General features: G+C 41.0%; 1 protein-coding gene across 1 annotated transcript in view; it reads left to right on the top strand.

The window, feature by feature from the left end:
- The window catches only part of RELN (reelin), a 468,247-nt gene that overhangs the window by 284,369 nt on the left and 159,928 nt on the right, over nt 1–23,950 (top strand). The window contains exons 11-14 of the mRNA XM_032796143.2: nt 1,724–1,869; nt 15,368–15,519; nt 20,184–20,296; nt 22,306–22,514. Of these exons, the coding sequence (XP_032652034.1) occupies nt 1,724–1,869; nt 15,368–15,519; nt 20,184–20,296; nt 22,306–22,514 (620 nt within the window). The remainder of the gene's footprint in view (nt 1–1,723; nt 1,870–15,367; nt 15,520–20,183; nt 20,297–22,305; nt 22,515–23,950) is intronic.

Raw genomic sequence — 23,950 nt, 5'->3', positions numbered from 1 at the left:
AATTCAGACGTGGTTATTTCTCTAGTAATGAAAGTTGCAGGTACTTTACACCTCTGAATATTGGGTCTCTTATTTACAAGCCTAAATATGAACTAAACAGCCTAACTTTAGGTACCCAAGTTTGAAAATCATTGGCAAACTCTCTTCAATTTAAATTTGCTCTCACGGTATTAAATTGAAGATGAGCTGTGGAATGCTACAAAGCATCATCATTTTTACTTTGTTCTTATGAAATTTTTAAAAGAACTATTGTGCAATTTTCCATTGCTTTCCACACCCTATATCTTATATAAGTTATGGAATTATCCTGGCACTACCTTGACCTTTTTTCATTCTTATTAGTTTAGCTGGGCATCATATTCATCCCCCTTTACAGACACAGTCACCAGTTATGAGAGGTTTGAGTTAGAGGAGCTTGCATAGATTATACTGAAATGGTCAATGTGATTTCACATCCAGCAATAATTCCCAGAGTATGAAATCTCATTATTGTATCTCATTCTTATGAATTGTGATAAGAATGGAAAATCATTCTAATTAACCAATTTTTGTTTCATCCTTCAGTTTTTAATGTACCCAAGGCTCTCTTGAAAAGTGTTTAAAACTAATTATTTTAATAACAGAAATTGTATGCTACTAAGTTCTTTGATCAACTTTCTCACATTTTGAAAATTTACCCCCTTTCATCCAGTCACTAGAAATGGGGAAATTTTAGCCACCAGCGAAACTGGGATTTCAGAAAAAAGAAAAGATATATTGTTTTGCTCTGAATTTTTAATGCAGATGAAAGGCATCTTTCACAGACCAAGAGTATTTTGTAGAAAGGGTATATTAAAAAGATTGGAGAAAGGATGTTCTTTTAGATTGGGATTCAGGAGACCTGTGTTGATTTCATAGCTCTGCTACCAATTTCATGTGTCAACTTGAGCAACTCACTTAATCTCTCTGTGCCTCAGTTCCCATCTGGGAATAATAATGTTTCCTTTTTCTCCCCACCCTTTCCTTCCCCCAGTCTCTTTAGACTGCACGCCCATCAGGGCAGGAACTGCTTCCTGCTTTGCATTTATACAGAGTTCAGCCCAGAGGGCTCCCATCTCAGTTCAGCTTTTGTGTTTTACTGTAATACAAATTAATAATAATAGACTCTCAGGAACATGATGCTAACAGAAAATAATATGTTTGAATTAAACATATGCAATAGTTTTTTTCATTCATAAATGTCAAAAGTCCAAAAGTTATGTTATTTAAATCTAATTTATTTATTTAATATCATTTATACTACTACTACTAACAAACCACAATACTCCACTGGCAAACATTCAGGCACAGATCTGGCATTTGTCTCAAGACAAGTCTCTGAACCTCTAAACAGGCAAAACATCCACTCTAATATACTACTAAGTTATTTGAACATATGAATGTGATTTTTGGTTGAGATAGATGCAATGTAATGCTTTAAAATTGTTATTGTTATGAAAACAAAGTTATACACTTTACAGAGGACTGAAATTGAAGAAAATAGAAAATATGATATTGAGAAGCAGTAATAACTGGGAGTTGTTCAAGAAAGATAAAGAATAAACAAACTTTTTTGTTTCAGGTGTCAAAGCTAAATAATTTAATGACTTTCCTCTGAGCTCTGATTATACATGAGCAAGACAGCTGCCATTAAAAACAGAAAACATTTAAACAACCATCTCTTGCATTTTCCTTTTATCTATAGCATAGCTGTCAATCAGATGGAAATTCCATTTATTTCCATGGAACTGAAGGCAGTGAGTTCAATTTTGCCACAACCCGAGATGTGGATCTTTCCACTGAGGATACCCAGGAGCAGTGGGCAGAGGAGTTTGAGAGCCAGCCTAAAGGGTGAGTGTTTGTAATTTCCAGTGCTATAAGTGTGCATGCAACATTACTCCAGGAGATAAGGAAACTTCAGCTGAGAATTGCATTTGCTTTCTGCAGTGTATTTGTAATGTGTCTGTTGCTAAAATAAAAAGCAGTAAAAAAAATGTTGATAATTATAGGTTTTACAGATGAAGAAATCAAGGAGGGTCATTAGGTCCTGTCTGATTCCAGACTATTTTGTCTCTAGATATCTAAATAGACAAAAGTTGTGTGCATGAACTTCGTAGTGTTACATTAGAAACTTCCAGTGTTGCAATGTTTTCCACTTTTGCCACAAATTAGCGTTAAAAATACACAGTTGGACAAAATCAAATCTTTTGAAAAACTCAAACTTCCCTCGAGCAAAACATAATCTTGTTACTGTCAGTGCTGGACAAAGTGGTCCCCATAATGAGCCATACTCTGGCTGCTCTAGCACAGACCAGTCCTAAATCTTGGGGAAATAGGGAGAATCACTTCTGCATGGGAGGATGCAGAGGTATTATAGAGCAGCTTCCACCCCTCCTCTTCACTGCAAGCATAGGCGGCATGGCCAGGACTTTGCCCTGCCCTAGTAAACCCGGGCAACTGTTATGTTCCCTTATAGCTAATGGAGGTTACAGCAGCCCCAGGTTTAGGGAGATTAACCTGGTGAAGAGCACTTCCTGGACTGGTGGAATGGAAAGGGTACCTGTGTACCCCTCCTCAGCTGTATTTAAGGTTCTATGGCCATAAATGAGGATCTGACCCAGTATTTTTTCTTTAAATATACAGCTAGTGAGTGAGAGAGTGTTTGGACCTGAAACAGGGTCCACAGGGCCTGATCCAATGCCCACGAAGTCAACAGGACTCTTTTAATTGATAACAATGGGCTTTGGATCAAGCCCTTGGTTTTGTAAGAGTGTAGAGTAGTGGTTACAGACGGGGAATTGGAAGCTTGACATACACAGTCAGATTTTCTAATTTGGCATGGATACTTACATACAATTGTGTCCAACCAGGTTATACATGAAATATCATAAGTCCAAAATGTTTAGAAGATATTTAAAGTCAGGCACCCAAATCCATTTTTGGGCATTTGCCATAAATGAATGGCCTGATTGACAGTATTGAGCACCCACAGATCCCATTGACTTCCCAGCCATTAAAATCAACCATTTATTTGTGTTACATGTCAAAAACAACTTTGGGTGCCTCACTTTAGACCAATTTCTTTGAACATTTTGGCCTGTGTACATGAACGTGTTGGGCGTGTGTATACACAAATCTCTCGCGTATGTGTGCATCGGGTATTTCTGTGCATAACAAGCACATGCAGTTATTTGCATACACTTGCACATGCCTAAGTTGAAAATAGATGCCATAATATTTAATGGTAGCAACTGGCGTAAGAGCTTCCTCCCAGCACTCCTAGCAAAACTGCATCATAATTTAGCCCCAGCTTGGAGGAAATTTAGTTTAACTAGCTATAGGAAAGAATGGTTTTACATTATACAGAATATAAAAATAAAAGAAGTTTAGATAGAAAGACAAAAAGATTCATCTTGACTTATCCCTCTTGTGCCTCGGTAAATATAACAAGCTGTGATTTTTCTATCTCAAGTATCTACCTTTTTTGTTTTGCCAAGCAGCTTTATCTTAGTATCTTTATCTGTTCCCACATTCTATTAACTCACTATGAGAGTAATAATAACACTTAGCTCCTATATGGCATTTTTCATCAAAGGAGCTCAAAGTGCTTTACAAAGCAAAGTAAGTATCACATTATCTCCATTGTAGAGATAGGGAAACTGAGACATAGTAAAACTACTTATCTTACCTAAGCTTACACATTAAATAACTATTATCAAAGATACTATTAATGAAGGACTTAAGTACAACATAGTCAGGTGTCCAACATCCAGTTCTTCTCCAGGATTTGTCTCTTCATTACAACAACAATTATAATTAATAATAATTAATATTAATAATAATTAATAAATGTCATTATGAATAGTAGAAAGAGAACAGTCACATCATAAGCAAGCATTATACTCCTCTGTGCATGTAGATAATTTTATACAAGCCTATGGGTACATTAAAAATCAACATCTTTCAAAAAGTGACAATTAAGTGGTATCTTTGGTTACCATAGTTTTTCCCAGTTCTTGGGAGGTAGCTTTGGCCCCTGTGGTAAATATTAACAACACCATTGTGGCTCTCTTCATTTCAGTTCTATGTTGTAGCTCCCTCTGTGTCTCTCATATAATTTGAATCCATTTACTGAGCATTTCTCCTGCTTGTTGGGCCTCCCTAAATGCAGTTTCTTAATAATGAACATCAGTTTCCCAACATCTGGCCATTTGTTCAACCTATTCAAATTGTTCTGTAACCTCACTAAATCCTGGCTTCACCCTTTCTTGCCTCTTTATTATTTGCAAAAGTGGACACCATGCAGCCATTCCCAATGGCACTTTGCAGGTTGAAGCCCGGAAGTGGGACAAAAGAGAGAAATTCTGGGTAAAAAGCAAAACAAACCAGAACAACAACAAATTGGATGCACTTAGTAAACTTTTTCTGTTTAAAAAAAAGTGAAGATTATATTAGTTACTGCAGCCCCAGGGTAGCTGTAAAACAGACTGATAATTTATGTCATTTCTGAACACTGGTTTCAACTTATAAGACACATAATTTCATTAGCAGCTGCCAAATCACATGCTGCTTACAAGGTGATCTTTATCTCAGATACAGCATAAGTAATATATGCAAATATGTTATGTGAACTCTTGAGCTTACTTTTGAGTTTAGGGGGGGGAGGGGAAATGTAAACTTATTCCCAGTCTAAATAACTAACTATTGATCTGTTTTGTCTTGTGCTCTTTGCTGTTATCTTTCTCATTTCAGAACAAGCTTTTATACAACAACAAAACATGAGTATGTGTGGGAAGGGTTTCTAAGTGAACCATATGTGTGATGCCCTTTTGGCCTTTATTTTCTTCTTCTTTCAGAGAACAGGAAAATGGTGACTTGTAGTGGACATCTGTTTTTTTCTGTAGACAGGGTACTTACTAGCCGTATTCTTAGCTGGTGTAAAACAATTTAAGTCCATTTAAGTCAATTGTTTTGATATGGATGCCATCTTAAGTAGAAAAAGAGCCTAATTTTCAAACATATTTAGAAGTGACTTACAATTAAAAAGATACAGCAGGGAGTACAAATACAGAAATAAAATGCTATTCACTATGTGCTAGTTTATGACAACACAGTCACTCTGAGCCAGGGACTACGGGTCTTGAATTGTTATCTAGACAGCTCTTAGGAGCCAGTAAGTGCCAACCTGCCCACAAGCATCAGAACAAGAAGTTTGACTCCAACAAAGGATTCCAGTCCTGGGATCTGACTGGTGGAACTCTGGGGGTCCTGACTGGTTCTCTGCTACCAGTGAATATAAGATTTAGCAGTTTGTGTCTTGTAATAAACACAAACAGCAAAATAACAGTTTTGATTTTAAATTAGCAGACTTAGTCAAGGGGCTTTCTGGTATATGTAACCACGGAGCAATGGCATTCACGTGTCAAAACTATTGGGAAATGTATTGAAGCAAATAGCTTACACTAGCAGATGGACCACTAATTATGGTCCCTCAAAATAGCAAACATGGGCAAAAGACTGAGGCCTAATCCAATATGGTTCTGGAAGTGTGGGAATGTAAGGAAAAAGGGTTATAAAAGATTGTCTGACCAACCTGTTTGGGTTATCGGGATGACAGGAGAGTGGAAATCTTATGGTCATTGCCATTTACAGTGCTTCTCCATATCCTGCTCCTTCCATCTTCACTTCTGATGGTCTCCCTAAAATTGTATGTGCAGTGCTAAAGGTTGTTTTGCTATATTTATATTGCTTTTCTATGGTTGCAGTTATATTTGTTTGTATATGGATACTAAATGAAGTCTTCATGTCTCTATAAATGTGACTCACCAATCTGATTTCCTTTAAAAAATTCCAAGTAGTTGCTTAAGTAAAAACAAAACAAAAACCCTATTGTTAATTGCTTCTGAATTTTGCACTCTAAACACCATTTTAATATTATGATTTTCCTTAGTGCTGCTACTTTGGAAGAATGTGTCTTTTGATTCCTTAAAAATACTTTAGTTAAAAATTCATCCACCAAATTGTCTGAAGTTACACAGGGAAGAATATGACCCATTATCTTCCTATTAGTTTTCTACTTCTAATGAAATTCTGTATTCAGAAAAGTGTTCATTTTGGTAGGAAGTTTCATTAAGGGATTCATAATCTTTAATATACAGGATTTTAAGGCTTCTTTTATTGTGTAATCAGTAAAAGTATTAAGTATCAATTTTGCAGTTCCTTGGGATAAGAAATTCCATACATATCACTGAGGACATATTAACTGCATAATTTCCCCACAAATTACCTTGATTTACTGACATTCTGAATATGTTCAAAACTAATTATTCAAGGTGGAAAAAAAGAGCTCATATACATGCAATTTTCCATGGCTTCCAAATGCAAAGTCCTAGAGATAAACTGCATGGAGTCTACTTAATCAGGATTGCTATTTTATTGTGATGCCTCACAGGAAACCAATTTAGCTGAATCACAGTGCATGGTAATGACTGATGTTTAATGGGAACAATATTAGTGAGAATTTTGCTTAATGGGGATTTTGCAGTGTTAAGGATGTTTAACCAGGAATCAAGTTGTATGTAATTTTCACCTTCAGTCTTTTAATTAGCTGCCATACAAAGATTAAAAGAAAAAATAAAAACAAATATAGGGAGGGTCGCAGGGTAGGTGTACCCCATCACCGGGTGTCTGGTCATAAGAGAGGGAAGAGGCTGTACTGCAGCTGGTTAAGTCCTATGCAGAAGACCCTACTGTGGAACTTGGTATTACGGCCTAGTGACTGGAGTCAGCAAAGCGGCCCTTCCACTCAGGGCACTGTAGCCTAATGGACGGAATCAATACAGAAGTCCCTTACAGTCAGGATTGCATGGCCCAATGGCCAGAGGTGATAAAACAACCCTCACTGTCAGGGCAGGGTGGCCTAATGGCCAGAATCACTATACGAGGCCCCTACAATCTGGGTAGTGTAGCCTAATGGCCCTAGTCAATACGAAAGCCCCTCTCAGTCAGGGCAGTGAGGTCTAATGGCCTGTGGGGTTGCATGGCCTATTGGAGAAGTAGGACGCCACTTGGAGGGTGTGGCACCCCAAGTAGGGGGACTTGGGCCTGCCGAGCTCCTCCAAGCCCCAGCCCAGGGCCCTGGCAGTGGCAGGATTACTCAACACTGAGTCAGTGGAGATCCTTCCAAAGCACGTTGACTGGTTCTCTGGTTCATCCACCGGAGCAAAGGCTAAGTTCCCTCGGCTGCTTCCTACCCTGTCTTCACTGGTGATGGGCCACTGTTCCCACAGGTCTCGGGGGTCTTCAGGCTGAATAGCACCTGAAGGCACAGCCTCCTCTCTGGGTTGGTCAGGCCACCTGGAATCCATCTGGGGCTCGACAGGCCTTGCTTCTGGGGTCAGGTCCTGTAGCAGCTCCTTGGAGAGAGCCTTCAGTCTGCATCCTCTCCCTTCAGCAGCCTGCCCAGACTGAGCTTTATATCTGTGGTCTGTAACTAGCCAAAAGGGGCTCCCTAGCAAGTAGTACCTTAAGGTCTCTATTGCCCATTTTACTGCCAGGGCTTCCTTCTCGATGGTGGAGTAATTGACCTCTCGAGGAAACACCTTCCGGCTTAGATACAGCACAGGGTGTTCTTCCCAATCTCATTCCTGTGATAGCACGGCCCCTAGCCCCACTTCTGAGGCAACCATTTGCAAAATAAATGGTTTTGAGAAATCAGGGTGGAAAAGAACTGGATCCTGGGTAGGTTGCTCTTTCAAGGTCTGGAAGGCCTTTTCACAGTCCTCTGATCACCGGACATTTTGCGCCCAGGAGTTCTTTGTGAAGTCAGAGAGGGGAGCAGCTATCGTGGCAAAGTCTGGCATGAACCGCCTGTAGTAGCCAGCCAGTCCCAGGAATTGCCTTACCTTCCTTTTCATCGTAGGGGTGGGGTAATCCCTCAGGGCCTGTACCTTGTCCACCAGGGGACAGAGCTGGCCTGCCCCCCCCCCCCCCGCATGTATCCCACTTCTTTCCTCCCAGGGTGACACTTGGCAGGGTTTGCAGTGAGTCCTGCATACTTCGGGGCCTGCAGCACCACAGTGAGATGCTGTAGGTGTTCCTCCCAACTTGTGCTGTAGGCCACAATATCGTTAATATAAGCAGCCACATACTGCCTGTGTACTGCCTGCTGAAATAGTTGGTCAATCAATTGCTGGAACGTTGCTGTGGCCCCATGTAACCTGAAGGGCATGGTGATTAAATGATATAGGCCGAATGGCGTAGGGAAGGCTGTCTTCTCCTTGGAAGTCAGGGTGAAAGGTATTTGCCAGTATCCCTTGGTCAAATCTAGTGTTGATAAAAACTTAGAACTACCCCATCATTCCAGCAGTTCATCTACCTCGGGTATTGGATAGGCATCAAAGCAGGAGATGGCATTTACCCCCCCCACCCCAAAGTTTATACAGAACCTCACAGTCCTATCGGGCTTTGGGACTAGGCCTATGGGGCATCCCCATTCACTTCCACTACCCTCAGGGCTAGCATCACCTTGAGTTCCTTCTAGACCACTTCTCACATTTTCCAGGGAAATGGGCAATGTTGGTTGCAGACCTTCCGTCCGGGAATGATGTCTATGTGGTGGCTGGTAATACTCGTTCATCCTGGACAGGAAGATAAAATGGAGGGGAAGTCTTGGACCAGCCAATGTAGCCTCGCTTGTTGCTCTGGGCTTAAGTCCTGCCTCATTGTGATCAGTGTTGGGTTGGGGAATTCCCTAGCTACTACCCCCAATTTGGGCTCTGGGGGATACGGGGCAGTTAGCAGGTCTTCCTGGGCCTTCCAGGCCTTTAGGAGGTTTACATGGTATATCCGGATGTCCTTTCTTTGTCCAGGGAGTCTAAACTCATAATCCACCAGTCCCACCTGTCAAACAAACAATCTTGAACGGTCCTTGCCATTTGGCTAGCAGCTTAGATTCTGATAACAGCAGTAGGAGCGAGACCTGGTCCCCAGACTCAAAGGTCCATAGCTTGGCCCCCCTGTTGTACCAGAGTTCTTGGGTCTGCTGGGCCTGCAGTAAATTTTCCCAGGCAAAGTATCCAAGCTTCCAAAGGCATTCCCGCAGCTGCAGGATGTAAGGGACTGATCCCGTGACCCTTGACTCTTGTTCCTCCGAGGTCTCTTGGAGAAGATCTAGGATCCCCCTTGGCTGTCTCCCATGAAGGAGCTCAAACTGGGAGAATCCTTTTGAGGCTTGTGCTGACATTCTGGGCACGAAGCACAGAAGTCCCACACTTCCTGGTGTATGCCAGACCAGAAGAACCTCAGTGAATCACATTGCAGTGTCTTCTCTCGTCCCATGTGGCCAGTCCAGGGCACTGCTTAGGCCAATCATAACAGCTCTCAATGGAACCTCTTGGGAACCAGCAGTTAGCAGAGTTCCTCTCCAGTCTGCAGAACTTGGGACACCCAATAGAGGCAATCATTGTGGATCTCAAAGTGTGGTCCCTGGAGTCATCTTAGGCTGATGTCCACCTGGTCTCTCACCTCTCAGCTCAAGGTCAGGTCTTCCCTCTGTTCCTGAAGGAAATCCCCATCTAGCTCCAGCCACTCTTGGCTGACTCGCTCCGTTGTCTATGGCCCCATAGGGCGTGGTGTGGGGTTTCTAGTCTGGCTGGAGGGACCCTCATCCAGGTCGTCCTGCCACCCTCGGCCCAGGAACTCCTTCCTTTTAGACCCTGACTTCTCCTGCTCCAAAGTCCAGTCCTCCCATGCTTGCAGGATTTCACTGAACCAAGGCCAATCAGATCCTAAGACCACCGCGTACACCAAAGTTGGAGCTAAGCCCACCCAACACTCTTCCTTGTGTTGGCCTATCTTCTGGCATGCCTTAGTGGTGCAATATGGTTGCAACTCCCCATGGATGCACTGCATATATATCAGTGCCACCTCTAGATCTGAGGAGTCCACCAGGCTGGCCCAGATCAGCATCTGGCTGCAGCCTGAGTCAATGAGGGCCATCACCGGGGTACCATCCACCCGCCCAGCTACTAGGAGTTTGGTCAGACCTTTTTTCTGGGCCCGGTGGTCTGCTGTCCACACCTGACCGTAGGCACAGTCTATAAACAGAGAGTCCCACCAAAAGTGCCCCTCTTGTTCACACTCATACCAATGCCCTTTGGGGACTTGTGCTGTGTCCTAGAGTTCCTGATATGCCCAGAGAAGTTTCTTCACCCCACAGGTTTAAGTGTATGGCCCGGCTCCCGTCAGTGATCCATGAGGGCCCCACTAAGCTGGGTTTACTATGAGGTCTCCCCATTTCAGGTCTTGGTTGCTGAGCCTCAGGGTTCCAGCTTCACCCTTGCGGTCCTTCTGGTTTGGGGGATTGACATTCGGGTCCTTCAGTGGCCAGGTAATCCTTCATCAAAGAGACAGCTTCATTCAGGGCCATTGGGTGGTGGCATGGTACCCACTCCTTTGCCCCCACTGGGAGGATCTGTGTGAATTGTTCCAATGCTATGGGTTCCACCACCTGGGGCCCGGTTAAATTCTCTGGATTCAGCCATCTCCAGCAATAGTCCCGCAAGCATTGGGCCACAGCTCGTGGTCGAACTCCTGGAGGCTACCGATCTTTGCAGAACCACTGTTGGCAGGTCTCCAGGCTAATACTGGTATGGTCTAATATGGCGACTTTCAGACAGGAGTAATCCAAGGCCTCACGAGGAGCCAGGTTGTGGTAGGCGATTTGGACCTGGTTAGTCAAATAGGGGGCCAGTAGAGTGGCCCAGTCTTCAAGAGGCCAACAGACATCTGTAGACACCCGTTCAGAAGTAACAAAGAAAGCCTCGGGATCATCACCAGTCCCCATCTTGGTAAGGCTCATGAGTAGTCCCACCAGGGTATTCCCTGGCCCTACCCCTGTGAGGATGGGCCTCGACAGTCCTGCCAGCTGTAGCCATGTTGCCATCTGTTGGACTAGGCATTCCTGCTGAGTCTGGTGCTGGGCTGCCAACTCTTGCAGCAGCTGCTGTTGTTTCTCCTCATGCTGGGTCATATGGAGCTGGTGCTGACTGGTGATCTGCTGCATCAGGTGTGCCATAAAGTAACCCTCACTGTCAGGGCAGGGTGGCCTAATGGCAAGAGTCAGTACAAGAACAGTCAAGGTAGTATTTCCTAATGGCCAGAGTCAGTACAAGAGCCCTTTACAGTCAGGATAGTGTTCCCTAATGGCCAGAGTCAATATAAGAACCCCTTACAGTTGGGGTAGTGTGGCCTAATGGCCAGAGTCAATACAAAAGCCTCTCACAGTCAGGGCAGTGAGGCCTAATGGCCAGAGGCAATAAAGTCTCACCGCTCTGTGGGGTTGCATGGCCTATTGGCCCATTGGGGAAGTAGAGCACCACTCAGGGAGAAGAGGGGGTGGCATCACTCCTCCGAGCTCCAGCCCAAGGCTTTAGCAGTGATGGGATACTCACCACCAAATCAGTAGGGATCCTTCCAAAACATGCTGACTGGTTCTCTGGTTCATCCACCAGAGCAAAGGCTAAGTCCCCTGGGCTGCATCCTACCTTGTTTTTACCAGCAATGGGCCACTGTTCCCACAGGTCTCTGGGGTCTTCAGGCAGCATAGCTCCTGATGGTGTAGCCTCCTCTCTCGGTTGGTCAGGCCACCTGCAATCCATCTGGGGCTCGGCAGGCCTTGCTTCTGGGGTTGGGTTCTGTAGCAGCTCCCTGGAGAGAGACTGCAGTCTGTGATCTCTACCTTCAGCAGCCTGTCCAGACTGAGCTTGGCTGCTTCCCTTTATATCTTGCCTGCAGGCTGAGCATGCCCAGTACAGGGGAAGGGGTGTGGCTTCCTCAGTCCACAATGCACAGTTAACCCCTGCAGAGCCAGGGCTGGGTAGGTGCACCCCATCACAGGGAGAAATTTACTTCACCCTGTATAAAGCCGTTGAATTCATAGATTCCAAAAGGGACCACTTTGATAATATAGTTCAACCTTCAGTATAACACAAGCCATAGAACTTCCCCAAAAGAATTCTAAGAGCATATCTTTTAGAAAGATATCCAATTTGATTTTAAAATTGCCAGTGATGGAGAATACACCATGACCCTTGGTAAATTGTTTCAGTGGTTAATTACCCACACTGTTAAAACTTTACGCCTTATTTTTAGCCTGAATTTGTTTAGCTTCAACTTCTAGCCATTAGGTTATACCAGGGGTATAGCTTTCAGAAGTAGTATGCCGAGTCTTCATTTATTCACTCTGATTTAAGGTTTTGCGTGCCAGTAATACTTATAGAAGGCTCTTTCTATAAGTCTATAATATATAACTAAACTATTGTTGTATGTAAAGTAAATAAGGCTTTTAAAATGTTTAAGAAGCTTCATTTAAAATTAAATTAAAATGCAGAGCCCCCCAGACCGGTGGCCAGGACCCAGGCAGTGTGAGTGCCACTGAAAATCAGCTCGTGTGCCACCTTTGGCATATGTGCCATAGGTTGCCTACCCCTGGGTTATACTTTTTTCTGCTAGATTGAAGAGCCTATTATCAAATATTTGTTCCCCATATATGCACTTACAAACTGTGGCCAAGTCACCCCTTGCCCTCTTTTTTTAAGCTAAATAGGTTGCGTGCCCTGATACTATCACTGTAAGGAATGTTTTCTAATCCTTTAATCACTTTCATAGCTCTTCTCTGAATCCTCTCCAGTTTATCAACATCCTTCTTAAACTGTGGACACCAGAGCTGGACACAGTACTCCAGCAGTGGTTGCACAACTGACAAATACAACAATAAAATAATATCTCTATTCCTACTCAAGATTCCCTTGTTTACTCATCCAAGGATTGCATTAGATTGTGAAATCAAGCACTGAAAAGTTGGGAAATGCCAGAATTACAGTTTCATGCAAAATTTTGGATGCACAAGGAGGCATAATTAATCTGTGCAATCAACAAGGTAGTGATAGAGTTTTACTATTGTCTTTAATGGGAGCAAAGTAAGGCCAATGCTCAGTACTTCTGAAAATTCCTCAAAGTGTATTTACAATAACCTACGTTTATAGTAGAATTAATCTTCTCATTCACAAAGGATTGTTATCCCATTTCTCTTTTATAACACAGATTAGGGACTCAGTCCTGCAACTGGATCCCTGTGAGCAGACTGTTGCAGAGCCCTGTTTACTTCCCACACAGATCTACTTGCAGGACTGGGTCTTATGTTTCCATCTGACATAAAGTGTAAACATTTAGATTGATAAACCATCATACCATTTTTGCACATAATTTATCATTCACCAGTGAAAGAAGAATGACTATAGACTGATTTGGGGATAAATGTATCCCAAAGTTACATTTAACAAAGATTTTCTACATGTTTATAATATGATAATAGATGCAGTTAATCCTATTCCTTCTCTGTTTATATTACGAGAGAATTTTGATTTATTTTTACAAAAATGCCAGAGTCATTTTACATTGTTAAACTTTCTGTTTTTCATTTTGAACGTTCCCTAAAAGAAAGTTATCCCTAGAAACAGCCATGATCTGCATCATTCATGACCCCAGGTTGTTTTGTGGGTCAGTAAAGAGGGTGTTTTAACTGGGCTAAACGGAGCATATAAAAAGACCAATGAACCATTGTGAGATTTCTTTGTATAAATCAAAACAGGCTCAACTGTTTTAACTCTGTAATTGTCTTGGTCCCCAAAGACCCATCTTCAAAAACGGTAACTATTTTTTATCATATCACATGTTATTTTTTTAAACGTCCAAACCACAAAAGTTCTTTCATCAGAATTAGATGTACATCAAACAAAAATGCTTTGCTACAGAATGTTTAAATTTACTGAAATATAAACTAACGATACTTTTGCAGCCAAACAGATTAAATTCTTACGGAGCTCTTTGTTCTTCAGATGACACATTTATGTTTGTACCATAAAAGTATTTCAATAAATGTTAATTTGGTAGATTTTCAAATATTTCTTTGTAATCTACTATAAGATATAAAGTGGGATTTTCAAATGCACTCAGTATAGGCCTAACTCTGAGGCCATTGAAGTTAATGTTTGAACTCCAATTGACTTAAGTGGTAGCAGCACTGAGCACTTAAAAAAATCATACTCGTACATTTGGAAATAGTTTGAGGGGTTAAAAAAACGTATCAAATATAAACAAGATCAATAATTGCGATGGGGGTTACTGACAATTTTTTATTATTGGAAAGAAACCACTACTTGGAAATTAGGAAAAGGAGACCTTAGGTAGTTGTTAGGTTCTGTTCACTCACTTCTCACTGCTAGAGCTGGGCAGGAAATGGTTTTCCCATCCTGTGAGTGTTTTTGAGATTCTGAATTATTTTGCCATCACAAATTACAATGAAAATGTTCACAAATCAATCATTCAAAGACCTTTTCAGATAGGGCCAACCAAGTGTTTCATTTTGATCGTTTTCAAATGTTCCATCTTATTTTGACCTTTTTTATGTTTAAAACTTTTTTTATTATAAATTAACTAAAACTTTGAAATGAAAAGTCATTTCAAACTCAAAAATGAAAGTTTTCATTTCTGAAATGTCAAAACAGGATTTTTACTGACCTGTTTTTCAAACAGGAGATTTGGAAACCAACCCTTACCTATGAACAGTTTTAGTTTCAACAAACACCATTTTCTGATGAAAAAATGTTTCCTTGGAAAATTCCTGACCAACTATGTTCACTGCCACTGGCTGAAGAAACAAAAATACATTTTCTATGAAATGTGAGAAAAAGAGGGATCAAATTACATTTTTTGAGAAGCATAATATCTCTTTTTTCCTTTATTCAAGCACTGAATTAAAACTGTTACTCAGTGTTCAAATGCTACTCAAAAAGTTAAAGAGAGGGCATCCCCTGTTATGGCCTACATGTTCAATGACTGCATAGTAGACATGATCAATGCAGTATTCCTTTTAAAGTTTCAGTAATGTGTAAATGTCTTCTAAATTAACCAGAATGAAAATACAATGGAGGTTGCATTTACATTACATGTTATTTGTTTCTATAACACCAAAGTACTGAGAGAAGGTAATATTCAACAGCCAAAATAAATATCTCAACAACTTAAATAACTTTGTACAATTCTGCCAATTACTGTATTTTAAATAATATAATCTACAATTTTGCTGACATACATTAATTGTATGCTATTTAAGTTGACTGAATTGAAGGAGCTGTTATTTTGTGGTGATTAGCGTGTTTGAACAAACTACTTTTCATTATACCACATGAGGTTTGAAGAAGTTTTTCTTTATAAAGTAAACTGTTAGAAACATACAGACTTACCCCTACCAGGTATCTGACTCTCAACATATTGTTGATGTATTTAGATGGGACATATCTGGAGCTGTCATTGGTACTGAATGTGGAACACTGGAGTCAGGTTCATCTATGGTATTCCTCAGAGATGGAGAGAGAAAACTATGTACTCCATATATGGACACTACAGGTTATGGGAACCTGAGATTTTACTTCAGCATGGGTGAGTATGTACTTTTAAGATATTTGGGACACGCAGAACATATCAGCCTCGAATTTGAGAATAAATTTGAAATCCTACAATCTGAACCAAAAGACGCTAAATATCTTCTGAACATAATAGCTGTGAGTCACTCCACCTCTACACGGGTGTGACTTCATTGATTTCAGCAGAGTCACACCAGTGTGAGAGGAGAGTAACATAGTGGAGAATCAGGCCCAATTTGTTCTGTCTGAAGTGGGAGTTGTCTCCAGGTGGGAGCTGTTGTATTAATTTTAGAGAGAGAAAATGGGGTCCATAGAATCATAGGTGTTAACATAACCCAGTCAGTGTCCAGCGTGAAACAGTTGTAAACAAGGTTCAGGGTTTGGTATACACAGACCACAGCCTGCTTAATACCATGGCAAAAAAAAAATCCTTTTAATCTTTTATTAAAAATACAGAAAAGGAGGAAAAACAGTTAATGCAATTGAAATGTAAAGTATTAAATAAGGCTCTCATTTTAACAAATCCTTTGTTCTCTTTTCCTGTGGCTGGAGAGAGTTTTTACCAGGAATAAAGCCCATGTTTGACAGTCTCTTAGGTGGCAATAACTGTCCTTTTGGGAAAAGGTGAAGTTAGTTGAGATAGGCTGAAGCTGTTGTTGCTGTGTTATTAAAGTCCAACCCAATTTTCTAGAAGACAAAACAAGACAAACATGCATGAATGGGAAAGGAAAGAACAGCAAATGCAACTTTTTCTGTCTCTGATGTTGACTTTCACTTGCAATCTCCCTGCTGGAAAAATACAAGCCCAGCACATGGTCTTATCAGCCACTCTGAGACCTGGCAAATATGCATTGGCCTGTTTAGGGCATTGCTTTAAGCTGCCTCTTTCTGGTCTCGGGCTTACAGCAGTGTTGCAAAATATATAATCCTGGCCAGCTGAGCCAGACTCTGCTTAGACAGAAGGCAAAAGAAGAGGAGTAAGATAAGAAATAAGGTAGGGAAGGAAAAGGACACATGAGACGGGGGAGAATAGAGCTTCACATCCTAAATGACATTTGGGATTCAGCCAGAGCTGGTGGAGATAACAGTGTCATCTGGGTCCCGCTCTCTGGCTTGGTCTCATCAGGACAGGATCAGAATGAAAAAGACCCAGGTTCCCAGGAAACATTGGGGTGGCAGCCATAATCGTGAATCTCCTGCAGTCACCAATTTTTCTCAGAAAGTCTGTTTCTTTAAAAAAACCCAAACTGAGTGATGGGTGGAATAGGCCATCCTCTCATTATTTTGTTCATCACTCTTGCCTTACTTCTGACATGCCACATTTAATCCACTGATTTCTTGTTCCACTTCTGCCTTGTTGCTACATACAATCTCAACACAGTGCTTCAGTTATATCAATAACACCTTTTTGTTTAGACTAACTCAGTCATTCTGTATTTCACTTTTAATAATTTTTACAAACAACCTTATGTAACATTCTGGGTTGGACTTCTGTTACTTTTTCACATAAAAGTTTGCAAACCTTTGTTATTCCAGGTAACCTAACAATATTACAAACTTCCATCCACTTTCCCACAGTTAGGCTCACAGCTGAGGAAGGCCTTCTAGGCCTCAATTATTACAACAGACCATGTTTCTGTTAACTAACCCACAAAATGGTTTCTGCTCCTGAGCTACTAAGCCATCACCAGACACATGAATAGCTGCCACAATAATGTCTTCCCTGAGGGTGAAATTCAACCCCAGAGCACAAGGTCCACACAAGAACTCCACAATACTGAAATACTATATTAAATGCTTAAGTAGTGCTGAGGATTGTGTGCAGGCCTTTCACAATGGGATGAATTTCACCCTGAATGGTTTTCTCGGGGGGCAATAGTAAACTAGCAAGAATAAAAGATGAAGTAAAAGCAAGAAGTTTCCTCTCCAAATAAGAAGGCTGTTGTTAGTACAACTGTCTTAGGCATTCGCTTTCACAAATCCAAATTCATACAAATGTTTGTTGGGTGTGGGGAAATCATCCAATATTTTGTTGTATTCTTCCAGGAATTTAATGTGCACATGTCTAAATAAAAGAAACTCCACGTGAAATTTAATCTCTCAACACAGGATTTAGTTTTTAGAAAATAGGGAAGAAAATGATGGGATGATAAAGGAGGAAGCATGGATTAAATTAGTGACCTTCCAAAGCCACCCTTTGAGTCAACAAGAAAAAAACCTTAATTCGTTGATTTAAAGTCCTGCTGTAGTTACTCTGAATTGTCACACACCTCCCCTGTGTTACATGATTTACCAATAAAGCACAGGAAAGGGAGGTTGCCTTATTTCCAGGTCTTCCAGGGATTGCAACACCTGCAAGAGAAACAGGAAAGAAACTTTGTCAACCTTCTGAACTTACGGGAGAGGCTGTCAGTTCAGTAAGAGTGGTGGAGAAACTGGGTGTTCGCAGTGAAAACATAAGCTATGCCTGTTTGTAGCTAAATGCATAATAGTGTAAATATTCAGGGATAGAAATAAAGCCTCACAGAAGCAAGTAGAGCTTTCGTAGGCCAATGTAAGTCACAGCAAAGATATAAGCCTTATAAGGCTTTTCAGAACACTCTTTGCTTATTCCACCCCTTTAAATGGCCATCTTTGCTTGACAAAGCAATTGAAGTGTTTTATATCTGAAATCTTACAGACTATTTAAAAAAGTTTCCTCATCCTGTTTTTTAAACCAACCTGCAATGTCAGCCTGATACAGGAAAGCATGAAACTTCCTTTTTTCAGTTACAGATACCTTGTTTTAATATTCATTATCCAGGATATCAAATGGAGCTATGCCAATATAATATACTACTGTTAGCATCCATGTTGTTTAAAGCCATTCTATCTCTATTGCAGCATTTAAAGAATGTATCCAGCCCAGATTTGTCTCCACAGCTGTTACCACATGAAAGCTTTACAAGTCTCTTGAGCTCTACAGATATGAAGATGCTGCCCCAGCTGAAACCCTGTTCCTTTGCAGGGGAGGAGAACAAGTCACAAACTCTACCATGTCTAACTCCATTTGAGCCCATGTTAATGACATTAGGGAACAGGGGCACACTGAGCAAGATGCACCATGCATTTCCCCAAGCAAATTCTTGCCTGCCTGCCTGCTGGCCGGCTGACTGTTAGCCAGAGAGGAAGCAGATGAATAGATTCATGGAGTTTAAGGCTAGAAGGGACCATTATATCATCTCATATGACCTATGTGTCCCATGCTATTAGATTTCACTGTTCCCCTGTATTCAGCCTAATAACTTGTATATGACTAAAGTATAACTCATGCTTAGCTAACTGTGCTTCCCAAAGTATCTGGGAAGTGCCACAACTATGGATAAATGGGGAAAGGGAAAAAGAAGGGGATGAGGGAACCTTTCCACACCCAACTGGGGGTCCACTTCCTGAGGCAGAACTGCTTAGGACCTCACTGCCATAACAAGGCTTTGGGACACAGGACTAGCACCCTCTTCACATCCATGAATGCCAAGTATATTGGGAGAGCCAGCAATAAGGTTGCTATGTTAATACTAGTATTTTTAATGTATATAGCACCTTTCATTCAGAGATCTCAAAGCAACTAACAAATTCTAACTAGTCCTGCCAACAATCCTATGGATTATATAAACATTATTCTCATTATACAGGTGGGCACAGAGAGTCTTGCTGAACTTGCCCAGAGTTACACACCAAGTCTGTGAAAGACAAAAATAACCCGGAAATCCTCCTGATTCCTAATCTCATTCTTAAACCACTACACCATGCTCCCTTCCATTGGGCAATGGGAGTTTGGCTGAGTAAAGACTGTCTCTCTTATTCCCTACTGAAAGTACTGTAAATCACAATTACAAATGGCATATCTTTTACTTCTCCACAATATTCAGTAAGGGCTCTATTATGCTAATATGTATCAGGAACTGTGTAGCACCACCCTAGGCAGCGCTCAGAGAGGCACAAAAGGAGGCAGAGAAAGTATGGCTGCAACCACACCCATGAAGACAGTGCCTGGCATGCACCTAGTTAGCCTTGTTAGCTAGTGGAGTGAGGAGGAAGAAGTAGAAACTATGGTCCCACAGGCTCTCTGAACTTCCCTCTGAATCTTTTGGAGAGGCTAGCCCTGAACAGCCCTGCACTGCCTGCTTGCAGGGACTACTTTTGTGCCTAGGGCCCAGTACAGTCTTCCTATATGGCCTCTGTGTTTGCACAACACCAAACATGATGGAGCCCTGAACCTGACAGAGGCCTTTGACTCTAACCAGGATGTAAATACTAAATAATAACAATTCACTGATTTCTACCAGAAACATAGGAAATCAAACACTGAAAAAAGCAGAGCACTTCCATGTGAATAGGGTGTAAGATGCATAGATACAAACATCACTTGTGGCATAACATTGTGTTTTTTAACATTTATTTCAATAAACTGATAAAAATAGTTACTTAGGCTTTTCTGTCAAGGCCTTGATCTCCAGTATGGCCTATCTGATCCAATGGTTCTTATACATTATTCCATTGGGGCTTGTGTTCTTTTGTTTCAGGTCTTAGTTTAATAATATCTAGGTGTAATTGTTTTCATAATTATGGGAATTTAATGTGCTTGTACTTTTAAATAACATGTGCTTCAATTATTTTGTTTCTCAAATATGTATTGTAAAGGGGGAACTTGTGATTCTGGAGAAGCCCATGAAAATGATGTCCTCCTCTATGCAAAGATAGAAGGAAAGAAAGAGCACATAGCTCTTGACACACTGACCTATGCTTCTTATAAGGTAGGTGTTATAGACAAAGATAGACAGACAACCTACATTTTTAAGCAGCAAAGAGTCCTGTGGCACCTTATAGACTAACAGACGTATTGGAGCATGGGCTTTCGTGGGTGAATACCCACTTTGTCGAATGCATGTACGTTTTTAAGTCAATTTGACCATGCTGAGTGTGGCATTCCACTGGGGTAATTCAACAAGACGTTTTCAAGCAACTAACATATACAGATCACTCTGTTAGAAAGCATCTGAGCATCAAAATTCTGCAATGCCCATTGCTTAGCTCTTTTGTAGCAGATAAAGAGGTTGGAAGCTTATAAATATCATAGCTATTTCTGAGCATACTGCAGCTAGATTGGGGGAATGGGAGTGTCAATAAAGGAGAGGTTTGTGCTGTCCGTGTGGTCTGGTAAGCAGTCAGGTAGGCATGGTAGGTTTGTGAAGCTAGCACTGGGCAATAATTTTGCAGTCCTACTGTGATAGCAGATGTATCCTTTAAAAAGAGCATACTGTTTTTGTTGTCTCAGAAAATATGAGGCTTTCGTACGCAATTTCCAAAGAGTTCTCTATTGTGAAAGGAACACATGAGCAAAATTCACCCTGGGTTTTGTCAAGCTTATACAACACCAATCAAAATTTGAGAAGTCTAGATGAAAGTTAAAATTAGAGCTGAGCAAATAATGGATTTTTCGGTTCGCTGGCAATTGTGTGACCTCGCAGTCTCCTTTTTGGTTGTTTAGCACAAGCAGACAGACTTCCTGGAATGATCACACAGGGATGAGCTGAGTAAACAACGGACAATGTATTTATTACTAAAAAAGAATACAGAGACAGCTCCATTACTACTGCTGGAAAACACTTTTGCCTTCTCACCAGGCAAAAAGAATATTCACCCCTCAATTTCTTCTCAGGATTGCTTCCTGAATCTGGGGTCCTTCCTGCTGTGAAGAGCCATATGCTTTAGGGGCTGTCTGTGGATGTGCCAGACATAGAGCCCTAGCCAGCACAGTAACTCTGGTACAATATTTTTATTGTGCTGTCTAAAAGGAAGAAGAAAAGACAGGGGTTACATATATACATATGCACATAACATTGTTACAAACTACACTACAGCATGTTTATACCTGACAGTACATAGAGAATATTGTATTAAAGGTCTAGTCTACTTAAAAAGCACTTCAAAACTTTTATCACTTTCTTTTGTTAACACTTAAGATTACTATAACTATACAATTTAGAGAAAACAATATTTATTTTTTTCAGTCTGTTTACTTTATGTATTTGAAAGCACTTTGTGCTGAGTCAGTTTTGTTGTTTCACTGTAATAAAGTTTCTCCTGTTTTTTGCATGGCAATTGGAAAGAACCCACTTTAAAAAAAGGAAATTATTATTGACAACTGAAGAAAATAATTGGGTGACTCAGAGGCATTTGACTACATTTGACGTGTGTTTTTTTTTCAAATCGACTACATTTACAGCTAAAAGTGTCCCTTTTAGTATTAAAAAATACTAGTCATATAGCTCCAAACACATGAGCTAAATTTCATCAAAAGAACATTTCCTTATATTTCAAACATGACATACTCTCCAAATTATTCCATTCTATTTAAACCAGAGGTGCACTTCCATTGCATTTGCCAATGTGAACAGGAAGAGTTGAGAAGCAATACCCTTTTCTAACGCACCATCACTGCTAAGCAATCAAGGCTAGTTAGTATTTTTCAGAACACAGAAGACATGGTCCCTTCAAGGTGTTTACAGTCAAATACCCTGATTATTGTAGGTCCTGAGCACCCCTGATTCCTAGGATAGTATGACCATGTAGTGAGTTAAATGAGTTTTTGTCTGGGTTCTTTTGTGGGGAGATGGTTAATTTAATAGTCAACATGAAAGAAGCAACATGGATAATGAGCTAGTATTGTTTGGCCTCTTTGAAATTATTGCTGTTATTTTGTAAACAGTACTTTTCTGTGTAATTTTTTATATAAATCTAATTAGTTTAATTTCTTTTGAAGGTTCCATCTTTGGCTTCTGTTGTCATTAGTCCGGAGCTGCAGACACCTGCTACCAAGTTCTGTCTTAAGCAAAAGAATCATCAAGGGCATAACAAGAATGTCTGGGCTGTTGATTACTTCCACGTCCTGCCAGTACTCCCCTCCACCATAACTCACATGATCCAGTTTTCCATTAATCTGGGCTGTGGAACTCATCAACCTGGTAACAGGTACAACAGGCTAGATTTATCTTGCAACTAACCTGCTTTCTTATACTTTTCATATTATAGCATCTCTGAAATGATTTGGATATTTTTCCCAGAAAGAAAGAAAGAAAGCAATTAAAAACAACAAATGTAAACAGCTTTGAGGCGTGCAGGTAGCATCTCACCTAGCACCAGTCCAGTCTTGTTCTCACTGAAGCCAGCAGACGGGTGGTTATTGACTTCAGGAGGAAGGACAACCGTATGGTTAAGGCACTGGACTGTTCTCAGGAGATGTACAGTCACTTCTTGGCTCTGCAGTAGATGCCTTGTGTGACTATGGGCAAACCACTTGATCCTGTACCAGTTGAAAGTCAATGGCAAAGCTGTCGTTGATTTCACTGGTCACAGAGTGAGAGCTCAGTTTCTATTCTGTACAATGGAGATATTATTTCTCCCTACCTCACTGGTCAAATCATGCAGTTCTTATTCAGGTCCTATTCTGACACAACTCCAGTGATATTTATGGGACTTTTGCTGAACTAAGCATTAAGGACTACAGGATTTGGCTCTTCATGCTTTGTTGGGTGAAGATGTTGGGTGCAGGGCCGGCTCCAGGCACCAGTGAACGAAGCAGGTGCTTGGGGGGACCAATGGGAAGGACCTGCTGCCGAATTGCCAGCAAGGAATGAAGCGATGCTGTTGAACTGCCATCGAAGTGCCGCGATCGTGGCTTTTTTTTTTCTTCTTTTCCTCCCCCTTTGCCGCTTGGGGTTGCAAAAAAGCCTGAACTGGCCCTGATTGGGTGCAGGCAAGAACCTTCTTGTATCTTATAAAAGTAAATATCAGCACATCATGGATTTCTCAAGGGATCAAGGTATGGAAAAGAATAGTTTCCAAAATAGGCTAGCACACACTTTGTGCTGAAGAAAGAGCAATGACGTATGCCTATGAGCGTGCTATTGGCAGCCCCGCTTACTAATCTTCCATAGATTATTGCTGCCAATAGCATGAATAATCCACTCTGGAATGGTGCAAAGTGTCCATTGTCCGATCAGAGCTATGTGGGCATAAACATGAGGACCTCACATCTAGGCCCAATTCCAGAACATTCCCCTCTAGCTTTTCTTCTAGAGGGGCTGTAAAGAGGTTTCTCCATGAAATCAGGGGAGGAACTTGGATAGAGAAAGCCAACAGCTGCTCCATGTTTCCACTGCTTCGGGTGGATTTTCTGGTCATCTACATGCAATGACTACTAGAATTTGTCCTCTCATATTTAATGGGTTATATTAGCAGTTGTAAGTATTTTAACTATATGTACCCAGCAATTTGAGAGCTAAATATAAAATGATCCTTTAAAGGAACATTTTCTTTTAAAAACCATAATATTTATTATATCATCTGTATCACAAATTTTCTAGCGGAGTTTTTTTGTAATGTTTTTATATGTTTTCAGATTAATT

Source organism: Chelonoidis abingdonii, chromosome 1, assembly GCF_003597395.2.
Source record: "Chelonoidis abingdonii isolate Lonesome George chromosome 1, CheloAbing_2.0, whole genome shotgun sequence".
In the NCBI taxonomy this organism is placed as follows: Eukaryota; Metazoa; Chordata; order Testudines; family Testudinidae; genus Chelonoidis; species Chelonoidis abingdonii.
The sequence above is the reverse complement of the archived record's forward strand: the minus strand, read 5'-3'. Positions and strand labels throughout refer to the sequence as shown.